The sequence below is a fragment of the Cupressus sempervirens genome, chromosome 2 (genome assembly GCF_028749045.1).
Source record: "Cupressus sempervirens isolate cs-2001-9-10 chromosome 2, ASM2874904v1, whole genome shotgun sequence".
Taxonomy (NCBI): Eukaryota; Viridiplantae; Streptophyta; class Pinopsida; order Cupressales; family Cupressaceae; genus Cupressus; species Cupressus sempervirens.
The window spans coordinates 609,794,194-609,820,405 of NC_143119.1; the positions used below are offsets into that span (position 1 = coordinate 609,794,194).

The 26,212-nt window shown below is 35.0% G+C and overlaps 1 protein-coding gene across 1 annotated transcript in view; it reads right to left on the bottom strand.

Annotated features, from left to right (window-relative positions):
* Positions 1-284: 284 nt before the first annotated feature.
* The window catches only part of SEC22 (Synaptobrevin family protein), a 32,864-nt gene continuing 6,936 nt past the window's right edge, over positions 285-26,212 (bottom strand). Inside the window, exons 5-7 of the mRNA XM_089814694.1 lie at positions 21,977-22,053; positions 805-939; positions 285-716 (exon numbers count right to left, since the gene is read on the bottom strand). Of these exons, the coding sequence (XP_089670820.1) occupies positions 853-939; positions 21,977-22,053 (164 nt within the window). The 3' untranslated portion in view covers positions 285-716; positions 805-852. The remainder of the gene's footprint in view (positions 717-804; positions 940-21,976; positions 22,054-26,212) is intronic.

Consider the following 26,212-nt stretch of genomic DNA (forward strand, 5'->3'; position numbering starts at 1 on the left):
GTTAAAAGAAACTACAGCATCACTGCTGTAATTAAAATTCAAACCACATTTATCATGAAATCAGGTGCCAGTTGTTCAAGCCTTCTCATTCACATTTCAAATGTGTGTGAATAAGAGTTTTTCATCATGTGCTCCTTGCCTCTTTCATACTTCTACAAAGGACCAAAACTTCTTAAAATTTGAAATTGCATACCCCACTCATTCAAACTTACAAGTCGATGCAGGCTGTTTGCTTAGTCCAAATCCAAAACTTGAATAAATAAATTTAAAATCAATAACTTGAATTAAAAAAAATTAAAGTAAAAATAAAATTTATGGAATGAATGTAGTTGTCATTTAACCTTAAACCAACTGAAGGCCTGACGTTAAGAAGTGTAAATAACATGACTGGGCTTGTACATTGGATCTGCAATGGATCTAAAATGAACACAAAAATATTAATGTTTGTTCAAAATTAATTTGAGGAAAAATTATATGAACAGTCTAATCTACCTAAGGCATTGATAATCAATATAATTCAGGGTAATACTAAAATTCAATATGATCTTATTAAATTTTCCAGTGGGTAAATCTCTCTCTTCCTCTAAACTGTATCGATAGCATACAATGTAATGGATTCAACTTCTGATCAGATTAAGCCCATCGCTTCTCTCCCTCTTGTTGGACAGCAAGTTCCTGTGTCCTTATACCTCAAATATATTCCATGCATTTGAAACCTGCATGCAATAGTAACTCCAAAATTACTGTTCAGTTGATAGCAGTCCTTCCATTTCACAAGTCACGTAATGGATTTTATTAGCAGACCTCTCTTCTTGTCGCAATGGGAAAATGACTTTCATACTTCAGGTACAATTATTTCCAGATATAGCCTCGCAGCCATAGGAGCACAAAAACAACTCCAAGAACAATTGCTACAGGTGCCCATTGTCGGATTAAGGCCTGATATTGGAAACAAAAATTAAAATAAATAACTTATAGATACAATAAATTTAGCAAATGCAAGCAGAAAATTTTAAGAAGCAAAGAGAACAATAGTTGTAGAGAAAAGTCAACATAGTAAAAACGTTTAAAAAGGTAGATTAACACATGCAACAAAACAGCTGCATTTACAAGGACCAACACAAGTTCTAGAGAAGCAAACTATGGAGAAAATGGATCAAAATTTATTTCTTGTGCATGTGTCTGAAAAAATCACTGTTTCACATCTAACAGCATTTAAAAATATTTGTAACTAAAAAATGTTACAGAAGCCAAGAGAACACTACTTGCAATAGACTTGGTATAGAGTGCTGACTTTTACTGCATTTCTACAAACAGAAATGAGCATCAAAAGGTTCTACCGAGACTCGGGCAAAACAACAGTATTTATAAATTTGGAATTTGTAATCAATTCTAGAACCCAAAGCTGCCTGGTTAGCTTCTCTACAACTAAGCTACTTGCCCTACTTGGTTATTGCTTTAATATTTTAACTTCTGTCTAAATGTGTTTATTGACATTTGCAACAGTCCCTTACCCAACCTCAATTTGGTTTAGATTATGACCATTCTTCAGACTAATTTCCACCACTTGGACATACCAAGTAATGGGAATTTTTATGGTTGAAAATCCATAATGGGATTTGTGGCAAAAGCTCAGTTTCATAAAGAAAAAGTCAGAAACGCATTGAAAGATTATCTTTAAAATAAGTCTGGATGTATCGTCCACAAGCACCCGGCTCTGGCCTGTGAAGATACAAAACATTTCTCCACAGCCCTTCTATTGTTGGCTTTTTCTCACATCTAACAACTTAGGCAACTTACGAATGCTGCCACACATGCTATGTTGGAAAGTGGACAAATTAGATCCAAGCCATGATCTGCCTCCAAATAATGGTATATTTATCTGTTTGACAGTCCACAGAAGAAAAACACAGAGTATTGGGCTTGGTTTTTTAGACTAGTGAGGTTTTTGCCTCTATAGGTTTTCCAACTAAAAAATTGAAGTGAAAACTCGGCAATTTGTGGCAAAAACTCAGTTCCATAAAGGCATAGTCCCCAAACCCCCACTTCAGACCTGCGAAGAAACAAAACATTGACCCCACATCCCTTCTACCATTGGATTTTTCTCATGTCTAACACATTGGACAACTTACAAATGCTGGCCCTAAAGTCCAGTAGGGTCTCCACTCACAAACCTGCACTAGTTGGTCGGATTTCTTATTGCATAAGAAATATGATTACAATGACAGGATCTGGGCGTGGAGACCACAATTGGGAACTCAATTGGAATATTATAATGTTTCTTTAATGGTCAGCTTAGTTAGTCTTTATTAGGTAGTTTCTATTTCTGTCTCTAGTTCACGATTGTTTCTTTTAGAAACATCGTCTTTGTAAATCTATATAAGGAGCTTTCATCTCCTTTGTTTAATACGACTACAACAACATAGGTATAAGAGCAAGTCAATGGAATTTCATAAAATTTGGCAGATTTTTTAAGGAAAATTCAAGCCTCTTCAAATCTGGAATTTATTCTAAAAATTTGTTTTTCAATTTTTAGAAATAAAATTGTTAGAGGTATTTTATGGAACTTTTGTGGTTCGTCTTTGAGGATTTTTGCTGGAAAGCACAAGCCTGGTTAAGGGTTTTGATCATGCAATTTTTTGGTTGCAAGAGTCTTTAATAGCGAAAGTCTTTAATTTTTTAGGGTTGCATGTACTTGGATGTTTGTTGCGTGTACTTGCATGTTGCTTTCATGTGCTGGTTTACCATGCGAAGGCTCATTTTTTGTCGCCCTTAAAATTTTCATATGGGTTTTCATAAATTTTTCCCTCAAAAAATTTTGATAGTTTTTCATAATTTTTTCCCTTAAAAAATTTCTTATGGGTTTCTATAGTTTTTCCCTTAAAAGAATTTTGATTTTATAATTCACAAAGTGTGGGATTCCTTGGTGGGCTTTCCCCTTAAAAAATTAGCTGTTGGGTTTTACCGTTTTTTGTAAATAAGGACAAAGCTTTGTATTGTCTGGTTTTGATTGATTTTCCACCTCAAAAATCATGTTGGGTTTTGATCAATTTTTCACCTCAAAAATTGTGTTATTTTTTTCGATTTTCTCCTAAAAATCATGGCCTTTTGTAGTTTGCTTTGGGGCATCATGCTCATCTGCAAAGTTTGGAGAGTGTGCTGATTTTTCCTTAACATCGTGCTAGCTGTTCTCAATATTTGTCTTTGTCTCCAGGGAAGAGTAGCTTCATTATCCAACATCAGGTTGGATGTTTTGTGATGATTTCTAATCAGATGTTTTGCTGATTCTGGGAGGGTTTGTGGCAGGCTCATCTCAGTGGCAAAGTCAAAGGCAGGTTCTTGTCTCCTTTTCTGAAGCACAGCCTTCTCTGTTCTTTTATGGGCGAGTTTCAGCTTCTTGGTAGTTAACATTTGAAGATCCAAAGAAGGTCTCAATAGTAGCAAAATATTTTTTCAAATTTGTGACCAAAAGACAATTGTTAGACAATGACCATTAAGGGAGGGTATTAGAATATTATAATGTTTCTTTAATGGTCATCTTAGCTAGTCTTTAGTTTATTAGGTAGTTTTTATTTGTCTTTAATTCACAATTGTTTCTTTTAAAGCATCGTCTTTGTAAATCTATATAAGGAGCTTTTATCTCCTTTCCTTAATACAACTACAACAACGTCGATTTACCATAACAAACTCAGACGACTAATTTTATCACTATCATAATATTATTAATCAATGACAAAATATCATACTATCAGTATCCAAGATTCAATTGTAACTATTAGAGACTCTAAACCTCCCCCAAGGTTTTAACTAGAATAGAGGAGGAAGATGTAAAATGTTGTAATATGCAATTGATGAATTATGGTGAATCATGATGCTCAAAGGCAAGTTGTCAGCTACCTATTGCATTAGGATTCCACCTGAGGATGCAATTTTGTAATCAATTTGCATTTAAATCACTCAAATTTAATATAAAACACTTTTTGTACTCATTTATGGATTTGTTGGATACATCTTGTCATCCAATTTCGCGAACAATGGTGTTTTTAAAGAAATTTAATCAATTTTTTAAGTTGCTTAGTTTTGTCAGTTTTTTGTCAGGTTGTATTTTTGGGGCTTGCCAAGTTTTGCCAACTCCAAGTTTTCCAACTATATGTTGACCAATTTAAAAAGGCTTTTGGGATATTCTATGCAATTTTGGAGAACCACTTTGAAACACTTCAGAAAGCAACTAAAACTCCCAATGTCTTTCCTGTTTTTTTAATCTGAGGAAGCATCTAATTCTGAACTGGTATTAACAAACATCAATTACCCATTCTAGTAGACAAATTACATGACAATAGGAAGCAGAGAAAAAACAAAAGCAATAAACAATGTTATTAGAAAACTGTGTCAAGTTCCACTTTTATAACCAGACCTAAAAACTAAGACATAACACTAATACAACTGCATACCTAACCACTATGTTGAACATTTCTCCTTGACCGCTTGGCCTTGTGGATGTCATTAAAATCCCTTAATTCATTCATTCATTTATAGACATGCAAACAGGGGCATTCTGCATGGCAGATATAACAGTTCAAGCTTAATTTTTGACAAGTAGAAGTTATTATAGAGCCTGACATGTCTAAAGACTATCAACAATTGGAATTTAATCTCAATTCCTCAATAAAAATTTTAAAGATCAGCCAAAATAGCTTAAATACCCTACTAGATGGGTGGCTAAATGTCCAGGGAGAAATAACACAATCAATCGTAAAACAAGTTTCAAAGTACACATCTCTATGGTTCTTTCATGGCTAGTGAAATGAGTGGACTAAACTTCAGCAAAAATAATGATGACTTCTAACATTAATTCTCTTCCACTTAAAATTTGTGAAAAAAACAACATTTTGAGTTCTGCTATTTTTTGTTGAGAATTCACCAAATACAAATTCTCTGACCTTATGCCAGAATCTTGTAATCCTAGTTAAAAATAATTTATGATTGCATGGCCTTCACACAGACTCCTAACCAACAACCAATTAATGTTGATCAATATCAAGTGCTCCATTACTCAGAAACAGATCCCATAGCTACCATGCACAACATGCAAAACCTTGGCACTCCAATCAGAATAACTTGCAAAATACATGCAACAATATACATAGACATGCAATTCCATGTGGTCTCTGCCTCCAAATTGATGCCTATAACTAAAAATAATATTCTATCAATATACTTTGTACCACCATCGATGACTGGATCCACCTCTATGAATAATTTTACAATTTGTCATAAATAAATACTGATCAGATATTTGTTATGATTTTATCCCTCATGTCCTTAGACATCCAAGTACACCAACCAACTTGCCAAGTATCCAGGAGACACGTGACTTTGACCTAGAATTGCGAGCTTAATATCACCTTATCCAAACAGAAAATACTATTACATGGATAATAAGCATAATCCTCAATGCAGATTTGAGGAAGGAAATCCATATGATGGCCATAAGAGTTCATTTTTTTAAGAAAAGAACCTCTTGCGCAAGCTTGTCACAGCTCTTTATGGTGTGAAGTAGGCTCCAGAAGATTGACTTTTAAAATTAATCTCTATTAACTTGCTGTAGTTATTTCTTCATTTATTAGTTTCACTTCAACTCGCAAAGTTTTCTTTTTTTTGATTTTGAATTTCAATCCCTTTTGAGAATTTCAAAAGGATTAGTTATGCCTCATTCGCCACATTTGATCAGTGATGTCTTCTTTTAAACAGGTTAATGACAATCGTAGTGATATTTAAGCCTCGTGTTTTTTATATTAGGCTCATGAATTCCAACATATCTTTCCCACCAGGCTTTGGCAACATTTTGTTAATCCTTCTCGATTTCTTTGTCTGTCGGCATTATTCACCTTCAGTACTTTATTACTTGATTTTCATTAATATGATTCAAATTGGTACAATACAAATAGTGCTTCATATTTATCTTGTATGTGGGATAAGAGTTTGTTATATTATATATATAACACTCAATTTATGCAGTTTAGAATTTCCGGACATGTAATACACTTAGTTATTGAATTTGCTCGAAACAGGCTGGATCCGGATTCAGGTCTGATCCAGAACCTGATTCAAGCTAGGATCCGGGCAGGGTCCATGATCCTGCCTGTGGATCCATCAGGATCCACGGCCCAATCCTAATGGATCCACAAGGATCGCAGACCCTGCCCGGATCCTCATGCTACCCTGCCTGAATCCTCGTGTCAGCCTGAGGATCCAGCACGAATCCATGAGGATCCACAGGAATCCAAGGCAGAAAAAAGGTGGGCCCAAGTTGATTTTTAAATATTTTTTTTAATTCAAACCCCAAAAACAACCATTTTATTCATGATGCAAATTCATTTCATCTCACATTTGCTCTCTCATAGTTGCTAGTTTGAAGTAAAGTGCTTGGACTCGAAGGAGATCATTTGTAGAGCTACAAATTCCTTGCAAGAAGTGATTAAGGTATGCATTTCAACCATTCTTTCATAATTTATTGATTTATTTCAAGTTTTTCAAAACTTATAAAAAAAAATTCAAGTTTTTGTAGAAGTGTTGAAGCATGGTTTTCTTTCATTTTTTTTCTAGATTGCAAGAATCATACAATGAGTAGTCAAGGCTCAATGGGTGGGTTTGGATCACCAAAATTCAAAATTAATAAAGGGTCTCCTTAGACACACAACAAGAATCACACAATGTCTTCGTGGTGAGTCATACATATGGAAATGTAATTATTGCAATGTACAATACAGAAGCTCCTATTCCCGAGTGAATCTACATTTTTTGGGTCATGCGGGTGAAGGAATTAACATGTGTGAGGGTAGTGGGGGAGATAAGGGATTACCACCTACACAAATAGTAGCTTTAGCAAAAGAGCAAGAAGATACAGATAGAGTAATTGCAAAAGGAAAACATAGTGCTTCCAAATAATACAAATACATTAACACCACCATCCAATCAAACAAGCGCAAAAACACATCCTTGTTTGCCTATGCCATCTACAATTGATGAAGATGTGGACCAAAATTGCCACTCACTCGCAAGAGAGGCCCACTAGATAGGGTACTCCAAAATGAATTGAGAGACATTGTTGATCATAAAGTTGGACGTTGTTTAATTGCAAATGGTGTTCCATTCAATTTAGTGAGATCACCTTATTAGATGGAGATGGTGCAAGCAATAAATGAAACACCTCCTGGTTACAGAGCACTTGGTTTTGAAAAGTTGTGCACTACCATATTGTATGATGAGAGGAAAATGTAGAGGCTAAACTTCAACCAATAAGAGATTCTTGGGTTCAATCAGGTGTGTCTATTATTTCAGATGGATGGAAAAATTGTAGAAACCGTCCATTTATCAATGTTATTATTGTATGACCTAAGGCGGCAATGTTCTTGAAGGCAATTCATTGTGAAGGGCAAGTCAAAGATGCAAAATTTGTTTCCTGGATTCTCATTGATGCCATAAAGTCAATGAATCTTGATAATGTTGTCAAAGTGGTCACAGACAATGCAAATGTATGCATGGCTGTAGGGTTCTTGGTATAGTCTAGATATGATCATATCTTTTGGACACCATGCACCGTCCACTCTCTCAATTTGGTGATGAAATCAATTGACAGCCAAATAGATTGGACGAAACGGATATAAGAGGAGGCTGAAGAGATTTAAATGTTTGTGACAAATCACCGCATGTCGCAAGCAATTTTTAGGAGTTTCTCAGAGTTGGAATTATTGAAGGTAAATTTGTAGATTTAAAATTTAATTTATATATTATTACATTTAAAATTTTATTACTTTTTTTGTTGTTTTCTTTAACAATTTTATATGTATTACTAACTTGAGTTTAACATGTTCTTAGGTTGTTGAAACTTGCTTTGCCTCTTATAGAATCGTCTTGAGACGACTTGTGAAGGTAAAGGAAGCATTGAAATATATGGTCATTAGCCCCCAATGAGGCATTTGGAAGAATTCCAATACAGCAAGGGCCCAAAATGTGAGAAGAATGATACTAGATGAGGATTGGTGGAGTCTTGTAAATAATGTGTTGAAATTCACCGATCCAATCATCGCAATGCTTCGCTTTGCAGACAATGATGAGCCATGCCTTGGGGATATAAGTGATTTCATGGACACCATGTTGGAAAAGATTAAAATGGTAAGTTCTACATTCTTTTACAATTGTCTATTTGAGAGATCTCTAGATTCTAAAGTTTAAATTTACATAATCATTAATTATAATTATTATTCATATTTCATATCCAAGGTCATACAAAGGATGGAGAATGATCCTTAGGACACCTTTTACAAAAAGGTGGAAGCAATTGTTCATCAATGGAACAAGATGACCACACCTTTGCACCTACCTGCATATGCTCTATCCCCGAGGTATTGTAGTGCTTATCAAATGTTTGTGCTGCTATTATCCAATGTTTGTGCTATTGATATTTAATAACGTTCAATTGTATTACATTATTGCCCAAGTACTATAGCGCAAATGTATTTCGCCTTTCAAGTAGCGTGGAAACATTTAGAGATGCCGAGATTGCAAATGGGCTTAGTTACCGATTCGAGTTCGGTTGAAATACGGGTTCGAAGAACCAGTTTGCCAGTATGGCAAAATTTTGGAAAGGGTTTTGGGTTCATTCGTACAAAAACGTTTAAAAATTATAAAAAATTATATATATATATATATATATATGAAGCCTAGAAGCATAGAGTATCATAAAATCATAGGATGTAAACTCCACCTTGCACAAACTTCTTTTGCTCAATCACCTATTTGCTCACAAAACACCTATTTGCACACCACAAATGATGTTAGAAGCCAAAATAACCTACTTACATTCACATTTTAGGGCAACTGGAACTCAAAAAATATAAAATTTGCCCAAATTCGTCCCAAATTCGATCTGGGCAGCCAAAATTCGCCCACGCTCAAATTCCAGACTGCAGGTTCGAACCAACCCAGGGAATTTGAACCCTGATCGAACTTGGCTTGAACCGGACCCATATTTTGGACCAATTCAAACCTAGGCAGGGTTCTTGGGCCAAAACAACGAACCCGGGTAACTAAGCAAATGGGTATAAGAAGGCACTAGCTAAAATCTTCCAAGATCCAAAAATTGAGGCAATTGTGAGGAATGAATTTCATTTCTTCATCTAAAGAAATGATTTCCACCCTCTTGCTATAGCGAACCAAAGCAGGATGGATGCCATTAAATGATGGTACCTACATGGGAAAGACTTCGCGTACCTCCAACCCGTTGCCATAAAGATCCTATCTCACGTAGGTTCATAAAATTTAACACTTAAAAGTTAATTTCTTAAAGTTAACACTGTCAATTCCTTGAATTTATATTGATTCTTTATCAATATTCTTTTAAAATATCTCTCTAGGTTGCCAACTCTTCTGCAGCTGAGCAGAATTGGAGTAGTTACTCCTTTATCAACTAGGTCAAACGTAACCGGTTGACTACAAAAAAAACAAAAGACCTTATCTTCATTCACAACAATTTGCACTTGTTATCACATAAGGATCCTAAGTACAAGAAGGGGCTTGAAAAGCTTTGGGATGTGGCATTTGAGACTCCTGATTTAGATATTACCATCCGAGATCTTGCTAGATCCACTTTGGCTGATGTGGATGATGAGGATTATGAGTTCACAATCCCCTCTAGTACTAGTGGAGCTGGTTTGGATTCCTCTAGTGATGTAAATATGGCACTTGCAGCTTATCAATACCCCTCTAATGCGGACTTTCTTGAAAATCCATTTGATGATTGAGATCAAAAACTTTAGTCTTGACTCTTGACACTTTTATGAGTGAATCATGTTACAAACTTTAAGTTTAATGATCTAAATTTTGCATTTTCATAATTTCATTTTGTAATTCAGTAATTCAATATGAATATGTTGATTTTCTTTATAATTGTGAAAATAGATCAATTATCAAGTATACTAGATTCATAGATGAATACTAGAATTATAGATTCATACTATGGAATGATTTAGTTTTAGAGTTATGTATATTTTCCCTTAATTTTTAGTATATATAATGTATATATATATATATATATATATATATATATATATATATATATGCACGAATCATAATTGGGAAAAGAAAAATCTTGAATCCACGGATGCCCAAATTGGATTCATTTCACAAATTGGTAACTAAGGTAATACACATTGTTGACATTATGTTCATTTTCAATATAATGGTGCTTACTATGTAGTAGAAAGGTCATTATGTAGAAATATTTTTCTTGCATAAACATATGCAACTTTTCCTTGGGAGAACTCCATTGGTTGTTGTAAGGATTATATGTGAAATTGAACTATATGATTTTAGATTGTACTCCATGTGTACTAATTTTTCAAAGAGGAGACAACATGCTTTCTACAATGCTTGTGGTGGGAAAAGAATGTTCGAATCCATTAAGTCACGTTACCTAACACAAGAAATGAAATGTGAAAGCATATGTAGAATGACTTTGACATGATTAAAAAATTTAGGATTTCCTTAGTTACTAGTTCGTGGCATCCAAGTCTAGAAGCGAATGCTGATGTGTTTGGATTCTGAATGCTCTCTAGATGCACACAGGAAGCGGTTCCCAAGCACCCGGACGCTCTTCCTAATGTGTTTGGATTCTGGATGTTCTCCACATGCCTTGCGGATGTACGCAAGAAGTGCATCCGGATCAATGGAAAAGTATCAAATATGAAATATCTTGAATCTTGATCAATGGTGAAATATCATACTATGAAATGATTTATTTTTTAATATTTCTTTGCATATTTATGATCAAGATTTAAGTTTGAAGTTGAACTATCAAATATGAAATATCTTGAATATTGATCAACGGTGAAGTACCATACTATGAAATGATTTTTTTGTATATTTCTTGCATATATATATATATATATATATATATATATATATTAAATGCATCCAAAATAAATTAATAAAACGTGCACCGGATTCTCCCATCCACATCCAAATCAGCAACTTAGAGGATTTCTTATATTCAATGTAGAAAGAACATTTTTTTCAAGTTATTGAAGTGTCAAACTACAATTGGAATATATCTCCAATGAAGAAATCAACTTGACTAATTAGAATTTACTAATTGAAAATCAAATGGAGTGTGAATGTAATATCTAAGCAATGATGGGTAAAATCACACTCAGAACACATCAAGGGATTTGTTTTCAGGAAATTTCTCGTGCAGGAGCACCTGGTTGACTTCATGTCTCCATAAGGTCATTTTGTAAACTTTTATTCTAGTTGTTATTGAATCATGTAATAAAGTCTAAATGACCATGTTGAACTTGTATGAGTCGGTTCCAAGTATTTGAAGATCCTTTTTTGTTCATTTGTCAAATATTTGAAGATCTGATGCAATTTTGCAATTTTGTCATTTAATGGGAAGATGAAGAGTCAAATGCTAAAAGAAGGTTAGGAGTTAGTGGTTTTCAGTTGGAACTGATTAAGACATGTTGAAAATGCCTTGTAAGGTCAGGATACAGTTTGGCCATGGTGTATTAAGAAGAAATTCAATAAAAAACATTGTTTTCCCAGCCTCTCCAACATGTTTCTACTGCTCCAGACCATTCCACGGACTTGTACGGCCTGAGGATGATTTCTCATGCATCGGGATTGATGAAGCTCTGAATCCACTTTCATTTGCATTTCGCTTCATTGATTTTCATTAAGTATCATGACAGTTATGATCATTTTAATGACTGCAGTTTCCAGATTTTCTGGTAACACTAATGTTGCAGCAAATAGTATAGATTTGATCTGATATTTTATGATCTGAAAGTGATATGGTTCAATAGAGCTTTGAATTACCTGTCCTATGCTTCTGATCTCATTGAATCTAATGGAGATTTAAGCAAGATATGCCGTTTTTACTAAGATAATGAGGGTTTGAACACAAAATTCGAGACTTGAGGCACTTCCCAAATGTGAAATTTCCCCTAAACTGGTAGACTGAAGACTTTAGTAATGCAGTAAAAGAATCTGTAACTTTCAGGGGTGGACATTGTCATTTGCGGCCAAGAGACTGATGCCCGAGTTGTATTTTCCAAGAGTTTTGGCTTGAAAAGTTATGGTTCAGACCAAGAGTTTGCATCAGATGCTATGACCAAGGATGGGTGATGATTTGGAGAGCCTGGGCAGACCTATTATGAAATGTTTGAGGTGTTGATAGGCGGAGTAGAGGCTAGGAGTGTTTAGTTCCATGAAAAAAGTCGTGGACTCGTATTTTTTTCAATCTATCCAAGCCATTGGAGTACAGTTTAGATGTTAGGGATCAGACCTACACAGTGTTGCTTACAAAAAGAGGGTAAGTTGGATCTAAATGAAATATTACCAATCGAATTTAGGGTCAAGTGTTCAAAAACAATCGTAGGATCAATTTGGATATATTGTGTATCTTCCAAATGGGTGTCAAAAACCTTCTTATATTGTTGATATCAGGTCTGTGTAAATTATTATGTCAAATTTTGTCATCTGTTCGGACTACAAGGAATTAGGAAAGCATATGAAGAAAAGTCACATTGTTGATGTTTCCGAATTGCTAGTAAGGGTTTGTGTATTTGCATATGACATTATCATCTTCTTAAGGGTTCACCAAGTTGCAAATAATACATTGAGTTGTTAGTTTCTCATATTGGGTTATTGCCGAGAATATTCCAAGTATGCTAAGAACATGAAAAGTGATAACACTGACTTGAGTGATTGTGAAGTTGTGGTTTTGTCCCCCTACCTCTGCATCAATTAGTATCAAAGTGCAAAGATCAGGGCAAGTGAAGAAGTTTTGAAGTTGTGTGTTTGACTTTAGCAGGTTGAAGAGAGAACCTGGATGCCAAGAGACTAAGCCATGAGAGGAAAGAGAACAGGGTCTGAGGTGAAGTGTCAAAGACAAGTGAAAGCAAGGTGAAAGGGACTTGCTTGAAAAAGGAAAATGGATTTGCGGAAGAAAATGGATGTACAGTGGTTTAAGGGTAAGGAGACAAAACGAAAAAAGCAAGAAAAGAGGAAAGAGACAAGTGTGAAGAAGAAGGAAGAAGACAAGGCAGAATTAGAAAGTCTTAGGCAGGAGTTAGATAGAGTCAAGCCTTAGAAGAAATGGAGACACAATTTGCTCTAGAAATGCAGCAGTAGAATGGTTCGCATTTACCACTAGGAAGAAAGGAATGGTGGCCTTTTAGAAAAATTATTCAAAAAAGGAAAAGACGAGCAAGGATGGCAGCAATAGAAGAAGAGGTAAGAATTGAAATGGTAAGTATACAGGGTCTATGACTGTTTTGACTTCGAACATTGAAGAGGGCAAGGTAAACATTGTTGTGGATAAGTATCCATGTCACTTTTACTTATTTGAGTCTGATGTTTAAGATGAGCATGTAGAAAGGCATGTTGACGTTGATATTAATGGTCAAATTTAATAAGATTGCTAATGAAGATGTTGCACAACTGATTGTTAATGAGGTATATGCAAATTTATAAAGGTATTATGCAGATAGGGTAATGGTGCATATGTTGCTATATTGTTTGACAAAGGCATAAGTAACGATGCTACTGAGGTTTATGCACAAGAATTGGAATTTTGGAACCCGAAAGCAGAGATGATGCTCAATAGGAGATGGTATCAGAAATAGAAAACGTAGAACCCACTGACACAAGCAAATATGAAGGACAAATTACAGAAGAATTAGAAGAGCAAGAAGGAGCAGACACTCATTCAAGAGGACTTGAACTTTCTTTTCTCCTGGAGTATGGTGCACAAGCATTCAGTTGGCTTCAGATCGCCATTCTGCTATAGTTGGTATTTGAATCATGTAATAAGGTCTAAATGACCATGTTGAACTTGTGTTAGTGGGTTTTGAGTCTTTGAAGGTCCTTTTTGGCTCATTTATCAAATATTGTAAAAGTTGTCAAGTACAATTTTGCAATTTTATCATGTAATGGGAAGATGAAGAGTCAAATGATGAAAGAAGGCTAGGAGTTAGTTGTTTTCAGTTGGAATTGATTGGGATAAGTTAAATATGCCTTTTAAGGTCCAGATACAGGTTGGCCATTGTGTATTAAGAAGAAATTCAATAAAAATCATTGTATTTTCTTACTTTTTCCACTTTCTTTACTGCCCCAGGCCATTGTACGGTCTGAGGATGCTCTCTAATGCATTGAGATTGATGAAGCTCTGAATCCTCTTTCATTTTCATTGTTTCATTGATTTTAATTTTTCATTAGGTACAATCAATGTTATAATCGTTTAAATGACTGCGATTTTCATATTTTTGGGTAACAGTTATGTTGCAGTGAATAGTATGGATTTGTACTAATGTTTTATGATCTAAAAGTGATATAGTTGGACAAAGCATTGAATTACAATTGGTAAACTTCTAGTCTCAATAATTTTTATGGAAACTTAAGAGGGGGTCTGAAACCCTTGCCAGTGTGGGTTTGTATTCAGAATTAGTGATTTGAGGCTCTTCCCACAGGTGAAAATTTCCCTAAATTTGTAGAATGATGTTTTAGCGATTCAGCAAAAGAATTTATAACTTTCAAGGGTGGCAAATGTCATTTGTGGCCAAGGGAGTGATGCGCTAGTTGTGTTTTACATAAGCTTTGGATTGAAAAGTGATGGTTCAGACCACGAGTGTGCATCAAATGATATGACCAAGGATGGGTAATGATTTGGAGAGCCTGGGCAAACCTATTATAAAGTGTTTGAGGTGTTGGTTGGCAGAGTAGAGGCTAGGAGTGTGTAGTTCCATGAGACCCTCATTATACCAGTCTTAAGAAGGACAAAACAAGGGTTTTGTGATGGGGAGTGTTTGTGGGCAATTCACATGATAAAAGTTGTGGTTTCATACTATTTTCAATCTGCAAGCTATTGAAGTACAGTTTAGAAGTTGACGATCAGACCTACATAGTGTTGATTTGGAAAAGAGGACTAAGCAAACTATTACCAGTAAAATTTAAGGTCTAGTGTTCCGAAAGAGTTATAGAATCAATTTGGATATGTTTTATATCTTCCAAAAGGGTATCAAAAAAACTTCTTATATTGTTGATAGCAAGTTTGTGTAAAAAGCTGTATCAGATTTTGTCATCTGATAGGGCTATAAGGAATTAGGACAATTCATGAAGAAAAGTCACATTGTTAATGTTTCCAAGTTGCTAGTAGGGATTTGTGTATTTGTATATGACATTATCATCTTGTGAGGGATTCACCAAGTGTCAAATAAAGCATCAAGTTGTTGGTTTCTCATATTGGTTATAGCCAAGAATGTTCCAAGTATGCTAAGAACGTGAAATTGAGAACACTGCCTTGAGAGATTGAGAAGATGTAGCTCTGTCCTCCTACCTCTACATCAACTGGTATAGGAGTCCAAAGATCTGGGCAACTGAAGAAGTTTTGGAGTTGTGTGTTTATCTTTGCAGTTTAAAGAGCCTAGATGCCAAGGGACAAGGCCAAGAGAGCAAAGAGAAGAGGATCTGAGATAAGGTGTCAGACAAGTGAAACCAAGGTTAAAGAGACTTGCTTGAGAAAGGAAAAGTGATTTGTGGAAGAAATGGATGTATGGCAATTTGCAGGGTAAGGAGACAACAATAAAAAACCAAGAGAAGAGAAAAGAGATAAGTGTAAAGAAGAAAGAGGATGACGAGGCACAATTTGTAAGTTTTAAGCAAGAGGTACAAAGGTTAGGTCAAGCTTTAGAAGAACTGGAGACAAGATTTTCTCTAGCAATGCAGAAGTAGTGGTTGGCATTTACCACTAGGAAGAAAAGTAAGGTGGTCTATTAAAAAGATGATTCAAAGAAGGAAAAGACATGCAAGGACAGCAGCAACATAGGAAGAGGTAAGAAATGAAATGGTGAAGTATAGCTATGACCGTTTTGACATCAAGCATTGAAGAAGACAAGGTAAACATGGTTGTGGATGAGTCTCGATGTCATTTTCAGTTATTTGAGTATGATGTTCAAGATGAGCAAGTAAAAGGCAGGTTGATGTAGATATTAATGATCAAGTCGTTGTTGATAATAAAGTTGCTAATAAAGATGTTGAAGATTTGTTTGTTAATGAGGTATATGCAAATTTGCAAGGGTATTATGCTAGGATGTCTTGTTCATCCGAATGGGCCCTCAGACTAGCCACAGTTCGAACTGGTCCATGGTATTGGTTGGGTTTCCCTAAAGGTCCGAACAGGATCCAGTCCACAGGCCTGGTTTGAACCAGACCATAGGTCGATCAGATCTAGGTGGAACCGACACACAATACATGGACCCCGCTCTAACCAAACGCAAATTTCAGCCTGTTGATGCTAAAAGTCAGTGGCCAACACTTTTTTTTTGGCAAATTTAATAAAGATATCTCTTTTTCAGTTCACTTTTTAAGATTTTTCTATTGGTAACATGTTTTCAAACTTGGTCATTTTTTCAGCTCAGGGGTAGGAGGATTTATAAAAATATAATATTTCAGCACAAAATACATTTATCATACGTTAAGTTATATTTGTATAAATACTATCAAGATGTTTGAAATAGGTTTTGTAATGTCCCCGTTTTGGTTGACATCGTTTTGCGTGCCGAATCAGTCTATCACGGACTCTCGTAGATTGGTGGTTGTGATGAGAGGGTCATTCTGGCATTTATTTGAGGATTGGATGGCTTATTATGCTCTTGGAGATATTATTTTATCATTACTTTTTTATACACGGCCTATATGTTATAATTTTAAGTTGAGTTGCACTTTTTATTTTATAAAATTATTTAATTATAAAAGTGCATTATAATGAGTTTTTATAATGGATGCTTCTAAAAGTTCTTAGTAACTTCTTAGAAAAGTGAATAAATATAGGGCTTGGCCTCTCATTTGCATGGATGGGAATTGATGATTCTGCTACCATTCTCTTTGAGCATTTGTGGCACCATCCAGGTCTGCAAATATTCAGCATAATCCTTGAGAACGATACCTCTCAAGAGATTGCATAACTGAGGAAGTGAAAGACCTTCTGAAGGGTTGCACTTTGGAAGTGGTATTCAGCCATTTCAAGTTGCGCTTAATTTGTATACTCAGACTACCTGAGGGTTTGATTTTTTCGAAAAAAGCAGAACTGAAAAAAAAAGCAGGTCGAAAAAGCAAAGTAAAAAAAGAAAATCAAAAAAAGAGCAAGTAGAAAAGAGCAGAATCGAAAAAGCAGTCCGAAAAAAACAGGTCTGAAAAAGCAGCTCAAAAAAGCAGATACGAAAAAGCAATTCAAAAAAGCATTTCAAGTTGAGCTTCATTGAGTTTTCAGACTAGGGTTGAAAGTGAACATCTCTGGAGTCATTTTGGTGAAAAGACTGCATCATATTTGTTAGAAGGGTTTTATAAAATCTGGGACAATATTTATGCACAAATCTGATGCAGCACTGGTCATTTTCAAAGATCAGATTGGGAGTATATTTAGAGTCATAAATTCATCATACTTGGTTTGAAATTCAAGTTGCCAATTTCTTTGCATTCTTAAGACCTGGGCGATTCAGACTATGCTTGATTTAGCACCATTTGGAGAAGGAAACAATTTATACTAATATCAAACAGGGCTGTACAGGTATGGCTGTACTTGCAGACCGTACAGTTGCTGGATTTGGGACAGATTAAGGTTGCAGCCTGATCACTGTATCTTCAGCATATAGACAACATTGTTGCATCATTCCCAAGTTCTTCTTTTAATTACAATTATCTGAATATATGTTGTATATGAGAGTTTAATGGATAAAATCACTGCTGTATATGCGAGATGCATTTCTAAATGTCAATTGTTGTTCATGTGATAAGAAAGACTATGAATTTTGTCTCTGTTTGTACCCAGCTGCATAGGACATTGATATATCTTGGATAGTGACACAAAAAGCATGTTTAATCCTTTGTAATCAGTCATGACAGTGCACTGTTAATTTAGTAGAAGACCATAAATTACTGGTAATCTGAAGTTGTAATTGATAGTAAGAGCAGCAACATCTTAATTGAATGCGTATATATATTAGCACTGTTTGGGTATCATGGAGTAGGGTGGAATTATAATTTAACAAATATTTCTTTCAGCATTTTATATCTCAGCAGTGTTGTTGATTGCTTGCCAAGTGTTTGATGAAATTGCTTAGCACAGATTCAATATGTTACATTGCACAGTTCAGACTACATGCCAAGTGTTTGACGTAATTGCATAGTTCAGTGTTAGTAGTTTTTAGTGACCTTTGAGTAAGGGTCATTACAGGTTTCAACTTCATAGGAGTCAAAAAGCAGATTATAAATTTGGGGGAGTTTCAAAAAATTCCAAACTTAGCCAAATTTCATGATTCAGCATGCCTTCAGCAGTGTTCTTTCCCAAAACCTGTACTAGGTTTTTAAGGTCAAATTGAAGCTGGAACAAGGACTTTCTAATGATTCTAACTCATTCCCTCACAAATCACTTGGTTGCAATTTTATTATCCTAATAGACTAGCTCAACACTTACTCACACTCCAGCCAGACATTACATTCCAAAAGGCCAAAATTGCTCAAACTCATTCTCGAACTCAAAGACTTCAAAATTGCTACCACCTAGGACCACCTAATTCTACCTAAGACCACCTACAACTACCTTAAAAATCTTTAAAAGGGAAGTGACGAAGATGATGAAGAAGACGAATATCAATACATTTTTAGCGCATTAGTTGAATTTCAGACAATGATATTTGAACTTGATGTTATGATTTAATTTTAGTACTTTGAATCTTTGATGTTGAACTTGAAGTATACGATGCTATGATGGTATGATCATAATCATGACTCGTGATGGATTACAAGTTTATGGCATTTTTGATGTTTAAATGTTTTTATGATACTATGTGACATTCTAATCTTAACTCATGCTTCTACGCTTCACAAATCTGTGTGAGTGTGTATCGAACCCAAACCCCTTTTCAAAAATTTGCCATACCCGCAAATCCGTCCTTTGTACCCAAAATTGGAACCAGACCCAAACTGGCATCCTAACTATTATACAGATTGTGTTAATGGTGAATGTGCTGCTATAGTGTATGATAAATGCATAAATGATGATGCTACTGGGGTATATGCACCAGAATTGAAATTTTGGTAGCTAAAAGCTGAGAGGATGTTGAATAGGAGATCGTGTTAGAAAAAGAAGAGGAAGAAAGACCCAAGGACAATTGCAAAGATGAACAAAAACTTACAGAAGAATTGAAAGACCAGGAATGAGCAAACTTGAATTTTCTTTTCTCCAGGAGTATGGTGCAGGAGCACCATACTGACTTCATGCCTCCATGGTATTTGAATCATGTAATAAGGTCTAAATGACGATGTTGAGCTTGTGTGAGTGGGTTTCAAGTCTTTGAAAGTCCTTTTTGGTTCATTTTTCAAATATTGCAAAAGTTATCAAGTGCAATTTTGCACTTTTGCCATGCAATGGGAAGATGAAGAGTCAAATGATGAAAGAAAGCTACGAGTCATTTTTTTTTGGTTGGAACTGATTGGGTCATGCTAATATGCCTTGTAAGGTTGAGATGCAAGTCGGCCATGGTATATTAAGAATATTCAAAAAATTCAATAAAAATCATTGCTTTCCCCTACTTTTCCAATATGTTTTTACTGCTCCAGGCCATTGTACGGCTTGAGGATGATCTTTCATTATTAGGATTGGTGAAGCTCTGAATCCTCTTCCATTTGCATTTTGATTCATTGATTTGCATTGAGTATCATGAAAGTTATGATTGTTTTAATGACAGAAATTTCCAGATTTTCAGGTAAGAATCATGTTGCTGTGAATAGTACAGATTTCCACTGATGTTTTAAGATATGAAAATGATATGGTTTGATAGAGCATTGAATGGCCATTAATATGCTTGTGGTCTCAATAATTTTCATGGAGATTTAAGCAAGATATGGCAATTTTTCCTGAGGGGGGTCTGAAACCCTTGCCAATGAGGGTTTGAATGCAAAATTAGTGATTTGAGGCACTTCCCACCAGTGAAATGTGATATCCACGTCAAAACAAGATCTATATAATTAAAATATAAATGAATAGATAAATAATAAATAAATAAAATAATGATGATATAATATTAATAATGGTATAGTTATAATTTATTATAATCATATTATAATATTGCATAATATACTAATATTAAAGTATGAGAATTAAATATTATATTTAGGTTAATAATCATAATATATAAAGTGAAGTATGTATATTATGCATTATATATATAATGATAGTAATATTAATAAATAATAACATAACAACAATATTAATGTTAATAAATAAAATAATTAATTAAATCAAAAGACACCTTTTCTCATATGAAGGTATATAAAGAAATATAAAATGACCCACATGGGGATACAGGAGAAAATTAGATATATGGAATTGGTCTGCAAAAAGTTCAGTATGAGGAATATAAGTAAATTGTGTAACCTTCAAGGGCGGCAAATGTCATTTTTGGCCAAAGGAGCGAAGCCTTAGTTGTGTTTTCCATGAGTTTTGGCTTGCAAAGTGATGTTTCAGCCCCAGAGTTTGCATCAAATGATATAACCAAGGACAGCTGATGATTTGGAAAGCCTAGGCAGACCTATTATGAAGTGTTTGAGGTGTTGGTTGGCAGAGTAGAGGCTAGGGGTGTGTAGTTCCATGAAACCCTCGTTAAACTAGACTTAACGACAAAACAAGGGTTGTGTGATTGTGAGAGTTTGAGGGCATTTCCCATGATAAAAGTTAGTGGACTTCATACTATTCTCATTTTGTCCATGTCATTGGTGTACGGTTTAGAAATTGGAGATTAAACCTACATAGTGTTGCTTCGAAAAAGAGGGCTAACTGGACCTAGGCAAACTATTACCAGTCAAAATTTAGGGTCGAGTGTTCCAAAACAATCCTAGGATTAATTTGGATATGTTTTGTATTTTCCAAAAGAGTATCCAAAAGCTTCTTGTCTTGTTGATAGCAGGTCTGTGTAAAAAGTTATGCCAGTTATGCAAAAAGAACATAGAACGGCTTATGAAAAAATGTTACATCTTTGATGTTTCCATGTTGCTAACAGGGGTTTCTATATTTTCATATGACATTATCATCTTGTGAAGGGTCCACCAAGTGTCAAATTAAGCATTGAGTCGTTGGTTCTCATATTGGGTTATTGCCAAGAATGTTCCAAGTATGCTAAGAATGTGAAAAGTGAGTAACACTGCCTTGAGTGATTGAAAAGTCTTAAGTTTTGTCGTCCTATCTCTGCATCAATTTCTGTTTCAAAATTTTGACTGTAGGCATAAATCTTATATTCAGCAACCATGCCATGTTAGACTGAAGCTATATTTACTCCATTTTCAACAATACACACCAAAAAGGAGATAATGTGATAACACTTCTATAGATAAAAGATTTTATGATCTGAGAAATATAGACATAACCCTGGTACAGTTAATAATTCATGTCCAAGCACTGAGACATTTAAGGACACTTTCAGCAACAAGAATTTTTCTTATGTCACTGATCAGTACAAAGTATCTTTTGCACGAAGAAACTAATCTCTCATAGTTTCGACACCAATACGAAAAGTCAGAGACAAAGTATACCATCATTAATTCTGTTAATGAAACCCAAATAGGTAAATTGTGCGACTTATAAGGCACAAACAAAACACAGCAGTGTATTTTCTATCCTGGAGAACTCAGCTGTAACAACTGTGTAACTAGCAGTCTCTGAAACACTTGTGCCTTTAAGAAACTCACTATTCTCTGTTTAACATTAGGCAGCTAGCAATATAAACTATAAATGTTTCTGCATTACTATAAGATTGATAAAGGATCCATCATCAAATGTCTTAAGTAAGCTGATCCATTCAAAACATAAATGATAAATATTAAAACATTAAAGAGAAAGGAAAGGAATTAAATATGTCCAGACCTGTCTGTTTAGATCCTTAGCTTTGTCAGCATATACGCGAGACTCAGACGATAACCGACTAGACATCTGACTGACCTCTGCAGGAACCAAACCAAAGGTGAATGCTCAGTTAATAATGTTTTTGACAGCAATAAGGACCAATTCTTGAAAGGTAAAGAGAAAGATTTGCAAAAGAAAATTTGATAGGTGAAATAATCAAAAACTCCTATTGCTATATTTTGAAGGGACAAATATAAAAGTTAAGGCAAGATTGAAAGATGATCTTAGGAAAAAACTAAGAAAAATTCAAGGCCCAAAATTATATATTCTACTCCAGTTAATTTCAAACACAAACAATCTTATAGATCCTATGTAGCTCCATACAGAAGTTTTAACTTTTATCCTTGCTTCACAATTCTTTGAAAACAGAGAAGCGAAAAATCAAGATAAGGTATTACAAAATCTTGGGATGATAAAGATTTCAATACAAAGTTGATCATGGGATACATTTCTAATTTTTACAGAGCCAGAAGTAGACTATCCATCGTCCAACAAAATGATTATGCTTAAAATGCAGATCAACATAGTAATTGCACTCTTGCTTTCAACAATAAAAAATTTGGAAGGATATTTCCTCATCAGGGCCTAGAAACAATTCGAGATGAAACAGGCCCATTTTCCTAGCCTCCCTGTGTTTCGGAATTTGTTGAAATTGGATCTGCACAGAACATGACTCATTCTTCTTTATGGGCAGGGCCTACAACAATAAAGAGTTGAAGTAAAATATAACCTGTAGGAGTCTGTGACTATGACAATATCATGTAAGATTTCCTTTCAGGTAGAGCCTTTTCTCTATCGTAAAAGTTTCAAGTTTTTCAGCCATACTCTGTGACTCAAGTCTTCAAAAGATCTATTTATAAAAGTTGTATTTTCTTTAGTATTAGGGAAAACGGTAAAGATATAGTAGAAATTGTTAAAGCGAATTTGCAAGAAAAATGTTTCCCTTTTGCACCCAAAAGATCTCTTTGTTAAAGTCATGTCTTCGATTTGGTAGGGACAGAAGTGCAAATGCTACCTATCATAGAAACTGGTGCAAGAAGTATGCCAACATTATTTTTCCTCATTATCCCAATCACAGAGTTGCTAAAAATGAAAACAGAAAGTGGGTATAGATTAAGCCCAAAATCACTTAAATTAAAATAAATAATGACGAGATTCTAATCCTGTGCTACAAACTCTAATAATTGGATACAAAGTTAAATGTTGTTCCCTACTTGTGGTGAAGTCTCTCAATAAATTCAAACTAGGCTTGAGCAAGAATAGAGTAGGCATAGTTTGAAAACTCTGTGAGCACTCTCCGAGTTGCCAATTACTATCCATTTTCTTTGCTTGGCAAGTATTCACATGTTTAACCATCACATTTTTATGGAAACGAAAAGTGTCTAAAAAAGTCGAGACGGATAAAATGCTGGTTAGAATGATTTTTGCTAAGTTACCAGATTCTCTCCAGCAACCCTCAAAGTCTGGTTTAATTCTGTACAAAGTCTGGTCCTTGTCAAATTCTCTTGCAGAGCTACGAATTTGCTGCAAATTCTGTCAGAGGAACCCGGGCAGAATTTGCAGCGAAATTTGAAGAATTTGTTGTCTAGACCTGGGCTAAAATTGGTCTTGGACCTCTTTTTTGGACTTTTTAAAGTGTTTTTTTGACCTCTCAACCCTCTTGTGACCGCTAAAAAACCAAAACAAGATGTTTATATGGCATTTATGCATTTGTGTATGAAAATGAAAACTTGCTTATAAAGGAAATCGAAATTGACAATATAAGTGACATCTAAATTGATGATTACAGAGGAATGTCTTTAAAAAGAAATGATACGTTTGAACCCAGGACTTCAAATTTGTATCTCACCTTTTGATATAGCCTGATTAGAAATACTCTAACCAATACAAAATAAAAATTCAGATAACTGCACTTATCTTTTGACAATTACTTTCATTCTCAAACTGTCCCCATGACATGGAAATATGTTCCATGCATGTGACCTATCAAGTTGTATGTAGTGCTGAATGATGCAATTAATGTCCTATTGAACTGAAACATAGATTTAATGGTGTATTTTGCTATGTTCCTTTACTATTAGTAGATTCGAGTATGGATTAATTTTTCGTTCAATATATATACACACATATACATATTTTTAAAAAACATTTGTTTTTGTAATGGATGAACCCAAAATGAATCCGAACCTAAGCCCAAAAAAATTTTGGACAAATTTCGAACCCGCTTCCATACCGGAATCTGAACCGGCAACTTAAATTTTTTCAGATGTTTTTTCTTATAAACATAAGGTTCCAGTTCGGATTCTGGTACTGATGCGGGTTCAAGATTTGGATTCAAAATTCATCCAAAACAAATTGGGTTGGGTTTGGGTTAGTTTTAAGTTTGTTCATACAAGAATAACACACCATATCAAAATACACCAGCACATATATTAACGTTTTAGTCCAAATAAGATAATAGAATGCCAATGATACAGCACCATATCAATGTTTTGGTTCAAAATTTAAAAACAAGAATGTCAACATGTCATGCCACTTCTCATGGGGTAAGATGTGATCATAACGTTTATAATGGTTCAACATGCCAAATATTGACAAGTGTTTTAGATCGTTGAAAACAGTACCATGCCTACTAATGTGAGCAATATGACATGGACTCCTGAGAATGTCCGGGCCACTTCTGGAGTATGTTTTATCTGTCCTTTTCAGTGTATTTTCTGTTTTGTTATATCAAAGGAGCTGAACTGACCTTCATGAATGTGTTGATCTTAATCGTGGGTTGTTATTTGTTTTGTAAAAAGACATTGACAAAGAGACCATAATACCGGTACTAACCAATGGTGGTGAGATTTGATGATGGGATCAGTGTGTACTGGGCGCCAGATAATAATCCTGCCCTATCAGTGCCTGAAGTTTATGCCAATTCTGGTTATGTGGAAACAGTGTTTTGGAAGGTGTCTTGTGGTTACGATTGTCATTCCACCACAGTTTGGTCTGTCACAGGGACGATCTTGCGCCCTATTCACCAGGTTGTAGGATAATATAAATATGATTTGCAGGGCACTAAGTTGGCAATATTTCTCAACTCTGTTGATTCCATAAGATTTGTAATCTGTTCATCAACATAGCAAGGGAGTACAACAAAACTGATCTAATCATGCAGTGCACTAAGTTAGAGATCTTTCTCCAATTTTATTGAAAGCCAAAACTGACATTGGAATTCACTGGAATTCTATCCGGGCTTGCGTGGTAATTTTAAAAGTCTGCCAAATTCCCTTCAAATTCGCCCAGGGTTCGAAACAGCAAATGTGGACAAAATTTTTCAGACTGACGCCTAATTTGCAGCAAATGTGCACCAACTTCGAATTCCAAGTGAACCAAATTTCAAATTTGGGGTCTGCTGAATGATTGTGGTAACATTGTTATAAAGTATAAAGCATGCATTTTCTCTTTCAAGATGTCAATTTTTTTAATATAATACATTTTGTAATTGAATTTTACTTTATAAATATGCATCTTCAGGAGATTTTCATTTTTGATAATTTCTCAGTTGCCAAGTTTTGGGCTTGCCGAGTACTCCCCAAGTGCAAGTCTGCAAACTAGTGCAGGGATTTTCATCTCTGTTTGCATCACCTAAATGCAATCAATATAAGTGGACCACAAATGCTCTGATAGATGGATTCTAGCAAACCACTATTCATGAGATACAGGTCAATGAAGATTGATTCAAAGCAAATTATTTGAAGCATTGCAGAAGTACCGCTTTTCTGAAAATGAATTAACTAAAGAAGGCATGACAGTTACTGAAAGTTATGCAAATAAGGTAGGAAGCTAAAGTTATGCAAATAGTTTGCAAGTCTGCAAACTATGAGTGCAGGGATAGGTTGCCTCTTATTAAGCCCTAGTGCTTCATCTCTGTTTGCATCACCTAAATGCAATCAATATAAGTGGACCACAAATGCTCTGATAGATGGATTCTAGCAAACCACTATTCATGAGATACAGGTCAATGAAGATTGATTCAAAGCAAATTATTTGAAGCATTGCAGAAGTACCGCTTTTCTGAAAATGAATTAACTAAAGAAGGCATGACAGTTACTGAAAGTCATGCAAATAGGGTAGGAAGCTAAGTGAACTTGATTGTGATGTGAAATTCAGCTAAAGTAGTGCTGGGATGGTGAGACAGGACATTCAATC